At 38.8% G+C, this 21,538-nt stretch overlaps 1 protein-coding gene across 1 annotated transcript; it reads left to right on the forward strand.

Moving 5' to 3' along the window:
• Positions 1-529: 529 nt before the first annotated feature.
• Positions 530-21,392, forward strand: LOC114611011 (acidic mammalian chitinase). The gene is made up of 11 exons (XM_028755650.1): positions 530-571; positions 2,557-2,586; positions 3,085-3,286; positions 9,678-9,734; positions 10,361-10,526; positions 18,013-18,137; positions 18,314-18,437; positions 18,699-18,884; positions 19,923-20,042; positions 20,128-20,269; positions 21,056-21,392. Exons 1-11 carry the CDS (start codon positions 547-549, stop codon positions 21,298-21,300), a joined length of 1,422 nt encoding a protein of 473 aa, XP_028611483.1. The 5' UTR covers positions 530-546; the 3' UTR covers positions 21,301-21,392.
• Positions 21,393-21,538: the final 146 nt, after the last annotated feature.

Below are 21,538 nucleotides of genomic sequence, written 5' to 3' on the forward strand. Positions count from 1 at the left end.
TAAACCAAATTAGAATTTTAACTTGAAGTCACTCTTAAGAATAGGAATAGGCAGAATGTTTAGGAAACATCACTTAAAGATGAAAAATTCTTTAGGCACAGACTGTACATTCTGCATATGAAATTCAATAAAAGAAAAAGGTTTTAAAGCAGCTAATAATTTCCAAGGGTTTTTGGTATTTGCTTTTCAATAAGAATGTTCTCTTATGCCAGGTATGAAATGTCCACAAAATGAAAGAACTTCAGTATATGAACAGGTGTTTGTCCACAGTGGGAACTGCCAAAAAAGCTATTAAGATTCAAAGTTGTTTCTATTGGTTTACATGACCCTTCTACAGAGACAAGCTGTTACAGGACCATACAGGGCAGGAAAGGTGATGACAGAGGCGAGTGATCTAAGCAGCCAAGTCTGCAGGAGAGATCTGTGAATTTAGTGATTAGTCACATCTTGCTTAAACCATGACCATTTAGAAATCCTTGTGATAAGCAGCACTCAGATGGTATAAAAAGCCATTTGAGGTTCTGCTGGAGCAGTACTGAAGGAACCATGGCCAAGCTCCTCCTTGTCACAGGTGAGTCTGTAGTCAGAGCTTTGGCAGTGCCGTATGTACTTCTGTCTTAGGATCTCATAACCAGGAAACAGTCAGTGCATGACAGCTCTGACCTTTTCGTTTCTTTCTTCTCATTGAAAATGTTCTTTCTTCATATAATAAGTCTTTCTCTTGCTCTCTAAGCTCATGTCACTGGCATGGTATGGTACTAAAAGTAAGTCTCCTATTCTTTCAGTACTTGTCTTACTCTTTTCCGTCATTTCCAGCCATTCATTTTCCCTACTCATCTTCCTGCACCACCTGGCTTAACTTGATATTATGCTTATTTACTTCTCTGTAAATAGGAAATAGTTCTTTTGGAGATAAAACAAGCAAGCAAGCAAGCAAGCAAGCAAACAAACAAACAAAAGACCAGTAGCAATCTTCACATAGATATGCAAGTTTTCTTTGTTCTGCTTTCTGCTGGATTATTCATTTTCCTTTATAATCCTGCTAAGATGATGGCGACCTAATTGTCACTCTAGACATTCAATAAGTGTTGATTTAGTAGCTGTTTAGAGACAATTCATAAGTAAAACTTACCCAAGATGCAACTCACAGGCCACATGAAGCTCATAAAGAAGGAAGATCAAGTCGGGGTGATTCGGTCCTTCTCAGAAGGAGCAACAAAATACTCAAGGGAGCAAATATAGAGACAAAGTGAGGGACAGAAACTGAAGGAGGGGCCATCTGAAGACCATTCCATCTGAGTATCCATCCCATGTGCAGTCACCAAAGGTAGATGCTGATGTGGCAGCCAGGAAGTGCATGCTGATAAAAGCCTGATGTGGATGTCTCCTCAGAGGTCTTCAAGAGTCTGACATATTCAGAGGCAGATGCTCACAACTAGCCATTGAACTGATAATGGGGTTCTCAATGGAGGAGTTAGAGTGAAGACTGAAGGAGCTGAAAGGGTTTGTGGCACCATGAGGAGAGCAACAAAACCAACCAACCACAGCTTCCAGGGTCTAAACCACCAGCCTGGGAGCACTTAGGGAGGGATCCAGGGCTTCAGCTGAATATGTAAGAGTGGAGGGCCCTGCTGGGCATAGGTGGAAGAGGAGATCCTTGACCTCATGAAGGCTGGACACCCCAGGGGGTGGGAATTTTGAGGGTGGGGAGGTGGGAGTGGGGAGGTAGGTAGGGGTTACATCCACAGAGAAGGAGGAGGAGGAGGGGTGAGGGGATAGGGGGTTCCTGGGTAGGTGGGGGATGGGGTAAGAGGACAACATATGAAATGTAAATAAAACATCCAATAAAGAAAATTAAAAAAAAACCTTACAAGCTGCTCTAAATTTGTGCTTTAGAAACTTCGTTATGCTTCAAAGTGTTTTTCAAAGGGATTTCAAAGCCTGGTATATAAAAGATGCTGAAATAATTGGCCTACTACTCTTGACAATGGTTCAAACTCATACTTGTACTCAAGTGGCACAAACAGGAGGTTCTGTAGGTCAAGGGCAGCCTGGGCTATAGAGGGACATAATGTCTAAAGAAAGATCTCTGTCGAAGCCAAGGAGAAGCATCTGGAGGCATATCTTCTGTAGCAAAATTTCTCTGAAGATGTTATCAATGTGTTCCTTTAGCTCAACTTTCTACTTTAAAGGATGATTTTTCTGTTGAAGTACTGAGCTCATATCAGCTCTGGGAAATGAGGCACATTTGATTCTGTGGTCACCGAGTGCTGTGAATTTGGAGTAACATCAGTCAGCCCTGATTTACACATAATAGACTTCACATTTACAAAATTATGGTGCAGAATGTAAAAAGGGATAGTGGCAATTTTTGACCAAGTGGTACAGTGTAGATCAAACAATGTTTACTGAAAAGATCACCTCTTTACACAACTGCAAAATTTCACTTGGGCTGTCACAACACATGATATGCAGGATGGACCATAAGGCTCTAGAGTTATATCCTAGAAGATTCAGGCAACTGCTTCAGAATTAATATCTGTTTTCTCTTTCTAGGTCTAGCTTTTCTGCTAAATGCTCAGCTGGGTGAGTTACTGATTCCATGTTCTACTTTTGACAAAACTATTAACTACGAAAAACTTAAATATTTTAATTCAGTTAATGTAACTATCTGATTAATATAATTAAGTAAAAATACATTCCAGTATAATTATATTTGGAAAAATGTACCAGGAGATAAAACATATTAGAGAAAGAGAGATGGGTTTGCTTTATGGGGGAGTAGACTTTTAGCACAGCTATTATTGCTAGTCTCTATAGCTTGACCACTTAAGAGTTTTAAATTCTCACCCACTAGTTTTTATGAGACTTTTGAGCTTCATAAACTACGGGCATTTTTGTTTCAAGATCCTCAAATGTATTTTTACCATCTCTTGATTTATATGTAACAGTACTCACAGTAGTCACCTACACTTGGAGATCAGGGCTCTGAGGCAGGGAGAGAAACAGAAGCAGAACCCAAACTGTTTTAGCAGTTCAGTACCAAATACACCAGGACATCATACTTATTCCTGATCACTACAGGGTCTGCCTACAATCTGGTATGCTACTTTACCAACTGGGCCCAGTATCGGCCAGGCCTGGGGAGTTTCAAGCCTGATGACATTAACCCCTGTCTGTGTACTCACCTGATCTATGCCTTTGCTGGGATGCAGAACAATGAGATCACCACCATAGAATGGAATGATGTTACTCTCTATAAAGCTTTCAATGACTTGAAAAACAGGTAAAAGAAAGGAGTAAATAGATACCTAAGTTATATGTTTTGGACCAATAGTTATTACCATCATTGCTTCTGAAGATGTTATTTATAACCAACAGATTTGTGATATGTAACAAATCAATGCTTTTCTTTCTTTCTTTCTTTCTTTCTTTCTTTCTTTCTTTCTTTCTTCCTTCCTCCCTCCCTCCCTCCCTCCCTCCCTCCCTCCCTCCCTCTCTCCCTCCCTCCCTCTCTCCTTCCCTCCCTCTCTCTCTTTCTTTCTTTTGTCTATCATCTATTATCTATCTATCTATCTATCTATCTATCTATCTATCTATCTATCTATCATCTATCATCATTTTTACTTATTGTAAAATTAACTGTAAGAATTTGAATAATGTGTTCAAATCATACTATTCTCTTTCCATACCCTCCAGATGCTCCCTTTCTCTACCTATGCAACTTTGCATTCTTGCTTTTATTTCAAAGTAATTGAATATAATTTGTGCTGTTCATACATTTTTGGGTACATGGGCACCCACTGTGGTAAGATTTAGTATGGTTTAACTACTAGGAGTCATACCCTTGAAGAAAATAGACTCTTCCAGAGGCTATCAATATGCACTAGTGGTTTCAGATAGGAATGGGACCTTTTGCCAACCTTCCCTCTTCATGATAATATTCTGTCTGTCCTGAGGTTGTGGATATGTTGGTGCACACTCTTATAAGTGCTGTGAATTCATATGCTCAACTTCTCTGTTGTGTCTAGCAAACACATTTCTTGTAGTCTACTGTCTCTGTTTCCTACAATCTTTCTACTCTCTCTTCTGTGATTATTTTGTTTCATTTTTGGCCTGCTCCACATGATAAAACTCATATGTGGCATTATCACCAGGGCCAAGAACCTCTGCATAGATACTTCCTTGTTATTTTTTTTTGTTGCTGTTGACAAAACCACATGCATGCATTGATGTTCTGAAATAAGTACAAACTGTGGCATGGTTCATGTGAAAATTAGCAAATATTCTTCATACATTTTTATGATAAAACATTTTACATAAACTTCTAATGCTTTTCAAAATACTACATAGTGCTATGAATTATAGAAACAGTGTTTAAAGATGAGCTCTTGAACTTTTTCTTCCTATTTCACTTGTTTGTATTTGTTGAGCAACATCTCCTTAATCCTCCCTTCTGCTTCTTAAACCTGATAACTTCAATATGTTAGTTTAGCTTCATTTTATTGCTTAAAAATGATATGTCATTTGTCATTCTATGCCTTTTTACTTCAAATAACACATTATCTTTCAGATTTAAACATGTTATATTTCACTCCTTTTATGATTAAATAATATAATTCATTGCATATCATAGCACATACTTTTTTTTTTTTTTACCTTGGCATTTTTTTTTAATTTCTTTTTTTTTTTTGAACATGAAATGCTTTTTTATAGCATGTTTTACAAGGGGAGGGGGTAAGAGGGGCCAGGTGGTGGAAAAGTACAAAATCTTCTTGGCCTGTGCCTTGAAACAAGCACATACTTTTTTAATGATTCATTCTTTGATGAACACTTGCAGTGATTATGTATCTTGGTTAACCAAGAATAACACTGCAGTAAATCAGGAAGTGCTTGTATCTGACTGAATCATTGGTTTTGCATCATTTGGACCTAACCTTATTAAGAATGTTGCTCGGCCTTACCATGGTTATACTTTAAATTTGTTCAGAAATCTCCTCACTTGTGTATGATGTCTATAAACATTTACACCAACTGTTTTCTGTATTCTCTACATAATTAACAATACCTGTTTTTCACCCCTTGTTGGGAAGAAACACTATCAGTGCTGTTCAAGTTTGCATTTCTCTTATGTATAATGAATTATCTCCTTTTTAAATATACTTTTGAGGTATTTATATACTTTTAGCAAATGTATACTCAGGGTTGTGTTCATCTTAGAATTGTGTTACTTTTTCCTTGTTACTGAATTGAGTTCTTGATATATTTGTGCCAGCCCATGTCTGCCTCTCATTCAAAGTAGCCAGGCCCATTGTACACTGAGATGGGCTGGAGGGAGAGATGCTTATTAAGGCACAGGTCCATGCTGTGCAGCATCTGAGTATTGACAATAAACACACCTGGGAACAGCTTCAGAGGACTAGTTCATTTATTGGGGGTGGTGGTAAAGGGGTATTCATTCCCCTGAGGAGGTGGCCAGGGTCTGTGGGGCAAGGGTTATGTGGCTTTGTATCATTGGCCAGGTTAGGGATGTTAGACGATGATTTATCTGCATGCCCAGAGGTTGTAGGGCCTATGTGTGTGTAGGGTAACTTTATGAGATCAGACAAAGAGTAAAGCTTGATAACTGTCAGGGTAATAAATTCTTACTAGAGCTGATGGAGGGGCAGATGACTTTATGGCATTAGGTAAGGAGTGGGGAGACAGCCAACTCCTGCCATCCTCATGAGAGGTATCTAAGATTAAAGCTCCCCCAACCCTTCCTCCATAGCCCTGGGCAATTATGGTCCTACATATTTGGAATCTCATCCTTTAACAAAATAAATGATGTATAGATACTTTTTCTCATTCTTTAAGCTGAAAAAATCAAGCAACCTCAAGATCTAGTTATGTAATTCATGGGCATATACTAAATGGACTCTATATCTTACTACAGAGATACTTGCTCATCCACAGTCATTGCTGTGCTATTCAGAATAATCAGAAATGGGAAACAGCTTAGATGTTCATCAACTGGTAGATAATGATGTAGCACATTTGCACATTATTATATCAAGCTGTTAAGAAACATGAAATCAACAGCTTAGGAACCCTTATCCTGAGGAAGGTAACACAGATTCAAAGGGACAGCCATTGCATATCTTTTCCTATATGTGAACCTTAGACTTTAAGCTTTATATATGTGCCAAAGACCAGCTTCAACATATTCAACATATCAGGTCCTGAGGGGGATGTGTGGAGCCAGAGATTAATCACTCAGCATACTTTTCTCTGAGGGAGCAAAACTTGATTCTCTAGGGGGCAGTGAAAAAGGGTGGAAACACACACACACACACACACACACACACACACACACACACACAGAGAGAGAAAGAGAGAGAGAGAGAGAGAGAGAGAGAGAGAGAGAGAGAGAGAGAGAGAGAGGATGAAGCAGGGCACCAACAACTTTAATTTTCTTCTATAGCTTATATTTCCAAGCAAAATCTCTCAGACAGTATAAAAATTACAATGTAGTTACATTCTTTCTTTCTTAAGTGGATGATTACAGTAAGTATAAGCAAAACAAAACAAAACAAAAACAAAAACACCCAAACAAACCAGCATGTTTCTCAATACCCTTATGTGATTAAACATTTTACATTATTCCCAAGAACCCACATACATTCTTAACTAAACAACTTGTTTTAAATATAAGTGTAAGCAAGCAAGACATTTTTAAGCCAATTCTCTTACTGGCAGACTACAATTTGCAGTTACAAATCATTTTATTATTTTACTATTTATCTTAAAAAAGTAATATTATAAAAATCTTTAAAAATCACAAGTCTAAACATTTATATAAAAACACCAGTAACTTCTACTTTATTTAAAAATTTTTCCCCATGGCAAGTTTAAATTAATCATTCTATTCATTTACATTTCAGTTGACATCACCCTTCTCAATTACTCCTCCACAACCCTCCCAGCCCATCCCTCCTCTCTCCTCCCCTTTGCCTCTGAGATTGCTTCTCCACTCAATAACGACTCCAGCCTCATTGCTCTAGCATCCTCCTACACTGTGGCATCAAGGCCCAAGGGCCTCCCCTCCCAATGGTGTCAGATAAGGCCATCTTCTGCTACATATGTATCTGGAGCCATGGCTCCCTCCATGTATACTCATTGGATGGTGGTACTGTCCCTGGGAGCTCAGGGTGGTCCAGTTATCTGATATGGTTCTTTTTATGGGGTTGCAATGCCATTCAGGCTCTTTAAGCCCTTCCCCTAGCTCTTCCATTGGAGTCCCCAGGCTCAGTCTTATGGTTAGTTGTGAGTATCTGCATCTGTATTCGTCAGGTGCTGGTAGAACCTCTCAGGGAATGGCCATATTAAGCTCCTGTCTGCAAGTGCTTTTTGGGATCAGTAATAGTGTGGGGGTTTAGCGTCTGCAGATGGGATGGATCCCTAGGTGGGGCGGTCTCTGATTCATTTTTTGTTCCTGTCTTTCTTTTGGATAGGGACATTTCTGGGTTAAAAAGTTTGAGATGAGCAGGTGACCCCATTACTTAACTGGAGGCCATGCCTAACTACTGGAGGTGGTCTCTAAAGGTAAATCACCTTTGTTGGATATTTCAGCTAAAGTCATCACTGTTAGGTCCTGGAAGCCTCTCACTTCCTTGGAGGCTGGGACTTTCTAGTGGCTACCCCCAGTTTCCCATCCCCCACTGCTACACGGTTCTGTTCAATTTGCTGACTCTCTGTACTTCTCTCTTGTCCCTTCTAATACCTGTTCTGGCCCATACCTTTTTCTCTCCCCCTGTAGTGGCATATTTTCCTGCAAGTTGGGAGGAGCTAAGGTGGAAGGAGTAAGGAAAGGAAGAGGAGGAGCTGGGGGAGAGAGGACAAGAGAGAGTGGAACATGACAGCAGACGAGCGCGTGTCTCTAGCAGTCAAAGGTAGTTGATATATCTAGGTTGGGTATTGTGTTACACCTCTAATTGTGTGGGCATCTTGTTATTGAGCATTACCAAATATATAAAGCTATTGGATAATCTTTAAACATTAGAGTCTCATTTCTAAGATTGGCAAAGCCATCTCCCACGCTGGGGTCTTGTGGGTGTCCATTGAGAAATCAGATGTAATTCTAATAGTTCTGTTTTTATGTTACTTGGTCTTTTCCCCTTGCAGCTTTTAATATTTTTCCTTGTTTTGAATGCTTAGTGTTTTTATTATTATGTAGTGGTGGTTGTGGAGATTAGGACTTTCTTTTCTTATCCAATATATTTGCTGTTCAGCAAGCTTGTACCTTTATAGGCATGTCTTTTTTTTTTTTTTAAGTTTAAGAGATTGTTCTTCTATGATTTTGTTGAAAATACTTTCTTGGTCTTTGAGCTGGAATTCTTCTTCTTCTTCTTCTTCTTCTTCTTCTTCTTCTTCTTCTTCTTCTCCTCCTCCTCCTCCCTCCTCCTCCTCCTCCTCCTCCTCCTCCTCCTCCTCCTCCTCCTCCTCTTCCTTCTTCCCCCTCATACAGGATCTCATGTAGCCTAGGCTACTATTTCCTCTGGTACTGCAGGGTGCCTTCTCTGGAGTTGAGGGCCGGGGTATGATAACAGGGAGGATTGGTTGTTATGGGGTTGGTAAGCACTGAGAAAGTGGTGCAGTCCACACAAAACCAGCCTACCTGAGATTCTGGTGAGTGGCATAGCCTCTGGTGTGGCAGGAGGCTTACACCAGAGTTGTGGTCTGAGAATATGATGACACATAGAGGAAAGGCAGTTGGAGGAAGGCTGAGCAGGCACTGAGGGAATGTAAGTGGCTTGTAGGTGGGCCATTTTCCCAAGGTTCTAGGTGCTGTTGTGGCTTCTAGTCCCAAACCAAAATCTTATGCCACCAAATAAAACTTCAAATGACAAGAGTGGGTTATACCATATTAAATCACTGGCCAGAAGGGTCCCTAAACAACCCACTCAATCACAGGATATTGCTAAAGCTGTTGGTTATTTTCCATAATGTAATGCTAAGGGTCTATTTCTGAGTACACCATCATTTATGTCATCAAATATGGAGAAATCAAGCTGGGGCCTAGCTAGGAGCTTCATCACTACCACATAGCATTCATGATGCTAGAAAGTACTTTGAGGTATTCTGCATGCTTCAAGAAGAGAAAGGTAACCATTGGTCTCACCCAGCTACAAACCATGTGATCTACATATTGTGTCCTTTCTCTATTGTCTTTACTCCTTTGCTGTGTAGAAGCTTTAATTTTATGTAATTCCATTGTGCTTTTTGCACTTGCTACCTATGTTTTCAGTGATAGTCCAATAACATATTAATTATTATATAGGATAAAATGTGATTATATTTAAGCAACATTTAACATTTTATTTGAGGAAAGGGCAATGAGCTAATTATGCTTTTTAAGTTATATGTAGTACAAATATTGCTAGCAATAAACCCAATCAATTATATAATTCTGATTTCTCTGCATATCCCCAATCTTATTTATGGTGATAATACAAAAAGCTTTTGTAAAGAATGTTTCAATAGTGGAAAAAATAGCTCAAAAAGCTTTCAAGTAAATAGTACCATATTAATCCTACTGTGAATAATTTGAGCAAGTTCAATATCATAAGCAGAAATGTTATTTTAAATGACAGGACTCATGGATTTGAAAATTTCTTTGTTTATATTTTGCTTTATAGGAACAGCAAACTGAAAACGCTCCTGGCAATTGGAGGCTGGAACTTTGGAACTGCTCCGTAAGTTCTCTCTAGAAAGTCATTCGTTCATTTACTATCAAAAACAGTATACCCTAGCATGATTCATATCCTTTTATACTTCAAAATTGCAAATGGATATTAAAGAGATCCATTAAATGAATATCTTTACTTAGTAAGTTACCATGTCAGATCATCAATACTTATCAGAAAATTTTAGATTGACTACTCTGGCTTTCATATGGATAAATTTGGATGGATGTTTTGGGACACCATCCTCTGAGCTTTAGCTGCCCACTTCAAAAAAGAATCTTAAAGTATATGAAGGCTATAAGGTCTGATGAAGGCCCTGTATATCTTTTGTCTGTCTTCCTGAGAAAGGAAAATGAGACCAGTGTACAAAACAAGACTTATAAACAACAAAAGCATTTTGGGAAAATGTTTGAATTAGGAGTTGGGAAGAATAGTAAAATAAAGTGAATGCTGAGGTACTATGGTTGGTAAGAGTAATGATTGCAAAGAGTGACCAGGACAGCCCTGGAACACACTTCAGTCCTCAGTCAGGTCCTGGTCAAGGACTGTGGGGCAGAAATTGAACTTTAACCTATTTTTATTCCAATGTATTCAGAACACCAAGGCCTTACTCTGACTTTTTTGGTTTTCCTCAGTTTCACTGCCATGGTTTCCACTTCTCAGAACCGCCAGACCTTCATTACCTCAGTCATCAAATTCCTGCGTCAGTATGGGTTTGATGGACTGGACCTGGACTGGGAATACCCAGGCTCACGTGGGAGCCCTCCTGAGGACAAGCAACTCTTCACTGTCCTGGTGAAGGTGAGGAAACCAGGGAAAGATGTTAACCCTATAATATTGAAAGTCTACTTTTTTTTTTCCAATGAGGACCAGATGCTTGCACAATAAAACCAAACATGACTTTAGAATTATGGAATCTTAGCATAAGATAGTTTCTTAGATATCATGTAGTCCTTGAACAATCTATATGCTGCACATCACTCTACATGCTGGCTTTAGAACCACAGTTCACTTTATCTTGACATTTACTAAATGATAGAGGTTCCTTAAGCATTACAACCTTTATTATGCAGATAAATAGTTAAGGTACTAAAAGGGCATAAATAATTTGGAAATCATACAGGTAGTGCCATAAATACCTCCCATGTCAGTCTGAGACACAAAAACTGTCTATTGTTATTGAGTAATCAATGCTCTGTCCCAGTTATTAGAGAAAGGTTAAAACCAAAAGTAAGGGAGAGTCTCAATGTTAAAGAACACATATCTGAAGTGGAGAACTGAAGCATAAGCAACAACTGTAGCACACTTTGATAAATGCTGTGATAAACTACACAAGATCCAAGGTCTACAGAATCGAAAAGCAAATGCAGAGTCACAATTCTTCTCTTAGACAAGGTCACAAGGAACTTCCTAGGTAAAGTGAGGCTGGATCTTAGTATTGAGAGAACTTGGCGTTATCTAATTCAGTGCAGGTGGAAATGACACAAAAGAAGACAGTTTCATGTGAGCAAGTGAGGAGTGAGTTTTAAGCCCATGAGAACATGCAGACAGCAAGAATCAGGTTACATGCACATTTTTACATTAAGTTAAAAAATTAAACTCACCTTAGGAAAATGTAAATCTTTGAAAGATTTGCACATTGATAAATATAATCAGACTTGTATACTTTGGAATACTTATTTTTGAATCAATTATGAATTACGAACTTTGAGTGCAAAGGCAGGATAGAGTAGGAAGTCAATGAAGTAAGTTAAGCTAGAGGTGACCAAGGTCCCAAATGGATCTAGCACTGATGCAAATAGAAAATATACACGGAGACATAAAGAGAACAAATATCAGCAGGAATTGGGTTTGACATAGAAAAAAATTCATCTTTTTCTAATTCTGAGAACTAATTTTATTATAGTGCTACTGGTATAGACAGGAAGAATAATAAAATACTGGTTAATTTAGCTTTGGATATGAGTATCTACAATTACCACAATGAATTGAATGAATACCAACCTAGAAGGCATGACAAAGAACACAACTGAGCTTTACAGCAAGGGTATATGATTTCCAAGAACAAGTAAACAAAGCAATAAACACAACATCTATGAGGTTTACCAAATTGGGCAAGGAACTGCCAGCGAGTAAATTGACTCTTAACACCAGAGCAATAGGAAAATGTTTCTTGAGTACACTGGAAGGGGCAGCAGATTGGACAGTAACTAGAACCCCAGATACAGTATAAGGCAGTGGACTGCATGTTAGAATTATCTCCATTTTAGAGAAGTAGTTGTTCCATTAGGCAAAGTATCATAGCATGCAGCTTGCAAGTATATAGTTTCCACCATGTGAATGAATGTAGTCCACCATATGAACCTGCCAAACACATCATTTCTTGTTATACAGTCTCATCTAGGCAAATCAAACCCATAAGATTGAGGCAATGAAAGTTAAGGTTGATCAGAGCTGAATTGTGGGAAGAGGTTTGGGTTGCAGGTCCAGGTTGAGGTAGTCTTGTAACTTTGTTTGGCATTTCCATCTAGCAGTTTGACTTGAGCCAAAGTCTTTCTTTTTGAAATTTCTGGACCAAGCTTGTTAAAATATCCTGTCCATTTTCTGACATCTTAGTGACATCACCACAATATGGATTTTAGACTTACTTTCTTCCAATGTTGATTATTTTTTTACATCAATTTATACATCAGCTCATCAGCTGGCTTTTTGGCTAGCAAGATGCCTCAGTCAGTAAAAACGTTCTCCAAAGGATGAGATCCTGAACTCAAATCAACATACTCCACATAAGAACCAGATACAGCAATGCACACACACAATTCTAGTGCTTCTAGTGAGATGGTGGAAACTCCTGGGTCAGCTAGCTTGGTATATACAGTAGCAACAAACAAAAAAGGTGTCTCAAAGAAGGCAGAAGGTGAGGACTGACATATGAGATTGTCACGTGTGCTTATAGGCACGCATATGAGTGAACACACACTCATGCACACAAGATTTTAGAAAATCCAAATTACTTTTATTTGTGTATATATGTGGTATACATTTGTGAAGTAACATGTATGTGAGGTCATTTCTCAGGCACTATCTACCTTGAGTTTTAGCCAGTTTCCTCACATTAACAATTGAGCTGTCTCCACAGCACCACTTTACTTTTTGTTAGATAGCTCCAAAGATCAGGATAGGGCCTCTACTTTTAGTTGAACAGGATTGTTATAAGTTATAAAATCTACTTATTGGCTACAGTTCTGATCACTGAAGTGATGCAGAATAAAACCACACACATTACAGTATCTGAGTTTAACATTTGAAGATAGACATAACACTGTTTATAATTCTTATCCTTTCAAATAAATGTCTTAGTTTTTCAACACAAACCACATAGTAATATCCAGAGGTATGCTTGGAATACCATTTGGTGTCCTAAATAATGTCATTATAGGATCTCAACTCGGTACTCTAAGTAAATAAGAGTCACACAAGTGTCTTAAAGTTTTATTGCCATGAAGAGATACCATGAACATGGCAACTCTTGTTTGCATTAATGTATTTATTTATTCACTTTACTTCCTTATCGAAGCCTACTTCCCTCTTCTCCTCCAAGTGACACCATCACACCTCTACCCCATAACCCCCTCTTCCTAAGATAAGGAAGGCCCTCTGAGGGTATTAACATGACCTGGCAGGACAAGAACACACAAGTCACAGCAGGACTAAAAACATCCTCTCCTACTGAGTCCAGACAAGACAGCCCAGCTAGGGGAAAGGAATCCAAAGGCAGTCAACAGTTTGCACTCCAACCAGCAATGAAGGAGTGATCCCTCGCTCCATATACTCTGCAGTATGTGCTGGCACTTGAGTTTTTGATCTAAAACATTCTGATAGGTATAATATGGAATCTCAAAGTGGTTTTGATTTACTCTTTTCTGATGACTCAGGTTGTTGAATATTTCTTTAAGTGCTTCTCAGCTTTTAGAGACTGCTCTGTTGAGAATTTTCTATTTGGCTCTGTGCTCCATTGTATTAAAATTTATTTTATTTATTTATATTCCACTTGTTGCCTCCCTCAGTCCCCATCCCACAGTTCCTCTCCATCCCTCCTCCTTTTTCCCTATTACACGTCTTACAGTCTGTAGGTTACATCCTAGGTATTTTGTACTTTTTGGCTAATATCAGCTTATCAGTGAGTACATACCATGCATGGACCTTTGGGCCAGACTTACCTCACTCATGACATTTTTTAATTGCATCCATTTGCCTGCAAAATTCATGATGTCCTTATTTTTAATAGCTGGATAGTATTGTATTGTATAAATGAACCACATTCTCTGTATTCATTCTTCAGGTAAGGGACTTCTGGATTGTTTCCAGCTTCTGGCTACTACAAATAAGGTTGCTATAAACATGGTGGAGGATATGTCCTTGTGGTATGGTGGGGCATCTTTTGGGTATATGCCCAAGAGTGGTATAGCTGGGTCTTCAGGTAGAACTCTTTCCAATTTTCTCAGGAACCGCTAGATTGGTTTCTAGAGTGGTTGTACCAGTTTGTAATCCCATCAACAATGGAAGAGTGTTCCTCTTTATCCATATTCTTGCTAACATGTGCTGTCACCTGAGTTTTGTTTTTTGGAGGTTAGCTTCTTGTATTCTCTATATATTTTGGATATTATCCCTCTATCAGATGTGGGGTTAGTGAAGATTGTTTTCCTAATCTGTAGGTTGCCAATTTGTCTTATTGATTATGTTCTTTGCCTTACGGAAGCTTTTCAGTTTTGTGAAGTACCATTTATCAATGACTCTTGATCTTAGAGTCTGAGCCATTCAGTTCTGTTTAGGAAATTTCTCACTGTGCTGATTATTTCAAGGCTCTTTCTGACTTAAATTCAATGTATCCAATTTCATGTTGAGGTCTTTGATCCACTTGGACTTGAGCTGTGAGCAAGGTGACAAATATGGATCTATTTTCATTTTTCTACATACCAACTGCCAGTTAGACCAGCACCATTTTCTTAAGATGCTTTCTTTTGTCCATTGTATATTTTTGGCTTTTGTTTTTGTCAAAGATTAAGTGTCCATAAATGTGTGGTTTTATTTCTGAGTCTTCAATTCTATTCCATTGATCAACCTGTCTGTATCTGTACCAATCCCTTGCAGTTTTTTTGTCACTATTGCTCTGTAGTATTGCTTGAGGTTAGGGATAGTGAATCATCCAGAAGTTCTTTTATTGTGAAGAATTGCTTTTGCTATCCCAGGTTTTTTGTTTTTTCATAAGAAATTGACAATTACTCTTTCCATGTCTTTGAAGAATTGTGTTGGAATTTTGATGGAGATGGAATTAAATCTGTAGATCAATTGTAGTAAGATAGACATTTTTACTATGTTTATCCTACCAATCTATGAGCATGGGAGATCTCTTCATTTTCTGAGGTCTTCAATTTCTTTCTTGTGAGACTTGAAGTTCTTGTCATACAGATTTTTCACTTGTTTGTTTAGAGTTACCCGAAGACATTTTATATTATATATGTGACTATTGTGATGAGTGTTGATTCCCTAATTCTTTCTCAGTCCATTTATCATTTGTATAAAGGAAGGGAACTGATTTGTTTGAGGTAATTTTATATCTAGCCACTTTGCTGAAGTTGTTTTTCAGTTATAGAAGTTCTGTGGTCTTTCAATGAGCTGTCCATTGGTGAGAGTGGGGTGTTAAAGTCTCCTACTATCAATGTGTGGAATGTGACATTTTATTTAAGCTTTAATTAATGTTTCTTTCATGAATGCGGATGTCCTTGCATTGGGGGAATAGATGTTCAGAATTGAGGCCTCATCTTGGTGGATTTTTGTTTTAATATCATGAAGTATCCTTCCCCACTCATTTGATTACTTTTGCTTGCAATTCTGTTTTATTAGATAGTAAAATGGCTACTCCAGCTTGTTTATTGGATCAGTTTGCTTGGAAAGCTTTTTTTCAGTCATTTACTCTGAGGTAATATCTACCTTTGTTCCTGAAGTGTGCTTCTTGCATGCAGTAAAATGATGGGCTCTGTTTAGGCATCCCCTCTCTTCTTTTTTATTGGGGAATTAAATCAATTGATATTGAGAGATATTAATGACCAATGATTGCTACTTTCTGTTAGTTTGATGTGCAGTGTGTGTGTGTGTGTGTGTGTGTGTGTGTGTGTGTGTGCCTCCTTTTGGTTTTGCTCATGTGAAATTATTTATTTCTTATATTTTCATGGATGTAATTACCCTCCTTTTGTTTGACTTTTTCTTCTAGTATCCTTTGTAGTGCTGGATAAGTGGAAAGGTATTGATTAAATGTGGTTTTGCCATAGAATATCTTGGTTTCTCCATCTAAGGTGACTGAAAATTTTGCTGGGTATTATAGTCTGGCTTGACACCTGTGGTCTGAAAGACATCTGCCCAGGATCTTCTGGCTTAAAAGACTGTCTCTAAAGAGTCTCTGTTGAGAAGTCATATGTACTTTTGATAGGTCTGACTTTATATGTTACTTGGTCTTTTTTCTTGCATCTTTAAATATTATTTCTTTGTTCTGTCCATTTAGCATTCTGATTACTATGTGGTGGTAAGATTTTCTATTTTGGTCCACTATATTTGTTGTTGTTCTGTAAGCTTCTTGTACATTTTTAGATATTTCTTTCTTTAGGTTAGGGAAATTTTCTCCTATCAGTTTGTTGAAGATATTTTCTGTGACTGTCAGCTGAAAATCTCCTCCTACTTATATTCTTATTATTCTTAGGTTTTGTCTTTTTATAGTGCCCCAAGTTTTCTAGATGTTTTTCATTATGAACTTCTTAGATTTTGCATTTTTTAAACCAATGCATCAATTTTGTGTATCATCTGTGCCTGAGATTCTCTCCTCCATCTCTTGTATTATATTGGTAATTGCATCTGTAGTTTCTGTTACAAGATTCTCTCCGTTTGTGTTTTCTCTATTGCTTCTATTTGTATTGTAAGGTCTTGAACAGTTTTGCTCATTTCCTTCACCTGTTTGATTTCATTCTCCTATATTTCTTTAAGGGATTTATTAATTCCCTCTTTAAAGAGATCTATCTACTTTATAAAATTGGATTTAAGGTCATTTAAGGTTTCTTTTGTTTTGACTGTGATGTCCAGGGCTTGCTGTAGCAGGATAGCTGATCTATGGTGGTGCCATATTGCCCTTGCTATTGTAGTTGATTGTGTTCTTACACTGGACTTTAACCACCTTTAACCATCTCATTGTCCTTAATGTTGGCTCAGTACTCTTGATTAAAGCAAGACTCCTTGAGGAATGGAGGAAGGCTGAGGCTTGGACCTGACAATGGATCTCAGGGAAGAGCATGCTGCATATCTCTGCTGACTATGCTCCAGGTGGACCTGGTAGGCAGGGGACTGGTGTGGATCAGTGTGAACTGGATGTTTCTGGGGCATCCTTGAGAAGGCAGGCAATGGAGCTCAGGGAGAAGCATACATCTCACCTCTGCTATCTCTGCTCCAGGTCAACCATGGCAACTTTTATAAAGAAAATGCTTAACTGGGGCTGTTTTACAGTTACAGATGCCTTAGTCCATTATTGTCCTGGCAGGAAACATAGCAGCGTTTAGGCAGATATGGGTGCTGGAGAAGACACTGAAATTTCTATGTCTTGATTCCTGGGCAGCATTGAGAGCTTGGGTGCTACACTGGGCATAGCTTGAGCATAGGGCATCTCAAAGCTCCCTTCCTCATAGTGGCACACTTCTTCCAACAAAGCTCCACCAACTCCACATGCCTCCTAGTAGTGCCACTTTTTATGTACAAAGCATCCGAGTCTATGGGGGCCATACCTATTAGAACCACCACATACAGGTTGTAGGTGAATTAACATCTGGCACTGAATTGAACTTGTCACCCAGCCATTCCCACCTTCCCCACTGGCTAATTTAGCAATTCATTTAATGACATGTCTGTGTTGCAAGGAATATGGAAGCTACTTTCCAAACCATTGAAAGCTATATAAGTATACTGCAGAGAATGTATCTTCAAAATGATGTGAGACAAGTGAGCTCTGACCTGAAATCTGAGATCTTGGATTCCAAGACTCTGTTGTCAATTTCCCAACTCTTGCATTTACTACATAATTGGAATTTTTAAATTACATCTATGTTATTGACTTTATTAAGGTATAATAGATTGAAGTCAGACAAAATAGTTGAAAGTACTTTGGTGAAGAAAGACACTGTGCAAACATGGATTTATTATTATTTAAATAGCTGAAATTAACTTCAAGCATGCTTGCCTTATTTTGCAGGAAATGCGTGAAGCTTTTGAGCAGGAGGCTATTAAGAGCAACAAGCCCAGACTGATGGTTACTGCTGCTGTAGCTGCTGGCATTTCCAATATCCAGGCTGGCTATGAGATCCCTGAACTTTCTCTGTGAGTGGTGCCCTTATCCTAAACTTCTGTGAGAAGCTTTTAAGCATTGTACTTATTCTTGAGATGTCTTGTGCTCAAAGACCTTGTCTGCACACTTGTTGTGAGAAAGGTATCTTTGCCTGCATAGATGTGAGAAACAGTTATTGGAAATGATTTTAAATCTTACTACCTCTCAGGTACCTGGATTACATCCACGTCATGACATATGATCTCCATGGCTCCTGGGAGGGGTACACTGGGGAGAACAGTCCTCTTTACAAATTCCCTACTGAGACTGGCAGCAATGCCTACCTCAATGTGGTAAGACCCTACAAAACTGCACACTGGGGAAGGGAGTATAAATCACATAGAAAATCAGGCTCCAGATTAACGCAAGTTCAGAGGCTAATTTATTTAGGTAAATATTTTAATCTATTGGCCATTACTACAATTTCATCCAAAATTTGAAAAACAAAGTACCAATAAATAAATCCACTCATTATGAACATCATATAATTTGCCTGGATCCTAACACAGGCTACTGGCTATTCAGGTCCTGTGTCTAACCTGCTGCTATTACAGGATTATATAATGAATTACTGGAAGAACAATGGAGCCCCAGCTGAGAAGCTCATTGTTGGATTCCCAGAGTATGGACACACCTTCACCCTGAGAAACCCCTCTGATACTGGAATTGGTGCCCCTACGTCTGGTGATGGCCCTGCTGGGCCCTATACCAGGCAGGCTGGGTTCTGGGCCTACTATGAGGTCAGTAGATTGGATATATGGTGCTCTCTGAATTATGGAACCTAAGTCGTACATAGTCTTCAGCTTAGAAAAGGGTTTGGATACTTCTTTTTTAAAAATTTTTTTATTGGATGTTTTATTTACATTTTATATGTTGTCCCCTTACCCCATCTCCCATCCAACCAGGAACCCCCTATCCACTCACCCCTCTTCCTTCTTCTCTGTGGATGTAACCCGTACCTACCTCCCAACTCCCACCTCCCCACCCTCAAAATTCCCACCCCCTGGGGCGTCCAGCCTTCATGAGGTCAAGGATCTCTTCTTCCACCTATGCCCAGCAGAGCCCTCCACTCTTACGTATTCAGATGAAGCCCTGGATCCCTCCCTAAGTGCTCCCAGGCTGGTGGTTTAGACCCTGGGAGCTGTGGTTAGTTGGTATTGTTGCTCTCCTCATGGTGCCGCAGGGTTTGGATACTTCTATACATCTTTACTTAACCCAAACAATATTTCTTCAAGCAACAGACCATAATATTAAGGATGTTTACATTAATAGAGAATGAAATAAAATAAGTAAATTTCTTACACTACTATAGATTCCAAAATTTTAGTACTAAAATATGGATAAAATGTAGAATTTGAGAAGTAAGGCAGTCTGAGTATCTTAAAATTAGGATCATACCATACAATGTTTTTTCATGACAGATTTTTGCAGTTTTGGTTTGCTCATATCTGCAATTTCTGCATTCAGAAAAGCTGAAGGAGGATGATCCTACTCTCTCTCTCTCTCTCTCTCTCTCTCTCTCTCTCTCTCTCTCTCTCGGGAGTAGAGCAAAGACTAGGGATGTGATATAGTGAGGGTGATAGAGCATGTACTTATCTAGTTCTGAGTCTCATCTCCATCACTGCAAACATGAAGATAACTCAAGTTTATCTTCTACAAACAAAACTGAATTATAAAAGTCAGGTAACCCCAACTGAGGATATGAAAGGAAAAAAAATAATGTGTTTTCTCTTTCATGGGATTAATTTTAAAGGGCTTGACTCTCTTGGCATTTATAGATTTGCACCTTTCTGAGAAATGGAGCCACTGAGGTCTGGGATGCCCCCCAAGAAGTGCCCTATGCCTATAAGGCTAATGAGTGGGTTGGCTATGACAATATCAAGAGTTTCAGTGTCAAGGTACGGTCACCTTCTTGGATTTGCTGGCATAACAGTCCCAAGGATCAGGAAATCAAATGAACCTCTACCCTCTACTCTTAAACAGGCTCAGTGGCTTAAGGAGAATAATTTTGGAGGTGCTATGATCTGGGCCATTGACCTTGACGACTTCACTGGCTCTTTCTGTGACCAGGGAAAATTCCCTCTGACTTCTACTTTGAACAAAGCTCTTGGTGTATCCAATGCAGGTAAATGACAGCATAAGTATGTGTGTGTGTGTGTGTGTGTGTGTGTGTGTGTGTGTGTGTGTGTTAATAATGTCTGTTTATCAATTTAAAGGCCATCTTGGCATTCTCACCCCTATTGCTTTGGGACATTCTTCCTATTTCAGTCTGTTGTACTTGCCCAGGTGATAGAAAGTTATTGACATTTGCTACATCTCAATTTCTAAGGGAATTATGGAAGACCAAGCCTATATTTGGGGCATATAAGATCAGATTTTCTAGGATCTCAAGGTTTTTAAGAGTTTGAAGAAATTGTGCTTCCCTTTAGCATACAACACTCCCTCCCTTCTCCCCTCCCTCCCTGCCTGTGTGTGTGTGTGTGTGTGTGCACATGTGCATGTGTTTCTTATTCAATGTCTTGCTTAGGCTCCTGGAGAAAATTTAACAGGAAGCTTTGCATATATATATATATATCTCCAGTCTATCACTCAGGGAATATTTCAACTTCCATAACTGTTCCCATATTTTTCTTTCAAAGGTATTTATAGCCTGATCTTAAAAATATTTGTTATTGCATATTAGGTCTTTTTTGAATGCCTTAGATGGCAAAAGAGAGAACAAAATGATGTTGACGTGTATTCACATTACACATTTTCTTAGTTCCTGCTATGTCTTACAGTCTCTTTAGTCATGAGATCACAGCTAATTGCATCCATCTTCTGCAATAATGCACATAGTTTTCTTTACTTCCACATAAAGTTCACTGCTGCAGCAAGCCTACCCTTTGACTCTCTCTACTTTATGTTTCAGGTTGTACAGATCCTGACCTGCCTTCTGAGCCAGTGACATCTCCTCCAGGAAGTGGGAGTGGGGGTGGAAGTTCAGGAGGAAGCTCTGAAGGCAGTGGATTCTGTGCTGGCAAGGCAGATGGCCTCTACCCTGTGGCAGATGACAAAAATGCTTTCTGGAACTGCATCCATGGAATCACATACAAACAACATTGTCAGACAGGGCTTGTTTTTGATACCAGCTGTAAGTGTTGCAACTGGCCATGAACTTATCGTCATTCTTCCCCAAATTTCTGCACTTTCATTTGCTCCTCACTAAAGGTAGCTAGTTTCCATTTAAAATTATGCAATAAAATTGGCAACAAAAACACGGGTGACTTTGATTTTTCATGGATTGGTTGAAAACTTTAAATCTTTCCTCCACTTAGAAATACCAGATTTGCATGGACTGGAGAGAGAGAGAGAGAGAGAGAGAGAGAGAGAGAGAGAGAGAGAGAGAGAGAGA

Source organism: Grammomys surdaster, unplaced genomic scaffold (genome assembly GCF_004785775.1).
Source record: "Grammomys surdaster isolate TR1022 unplaced genomic scaffold, NIH_TR_1.0 126071, whole genome shotgun sequence".
NCBI lineage: Eukaryota > Metazoa > Chordata > Mammalia > Rodentia > Muridae > Grammomys > Grammomys surdaster.

Excerpts from the sequence above, each read along its gene's own strand:
- LOC114611011 (XM_028755650.1), top strand. The coding sequence starts at position 547 with ATGGCCAAGCTCCTCCTTGTCACAG. Across the intron at positions 9,735-10,360 it reads TGGAACTTTGGAACTGCTCC|TTTCACTGCCATGGTTTCCA; the intron begins GTAAGTTCTCTC and ends GGTTTTCCTCAG. Across the intron at positions 18,885-19,922 it reads GGTTCTGGGCCTACTATGAG|ATTTGCACCTTTCTGAGAAA; the intron begins GTCAGTAGATTG and ends TGGCATTTATAG.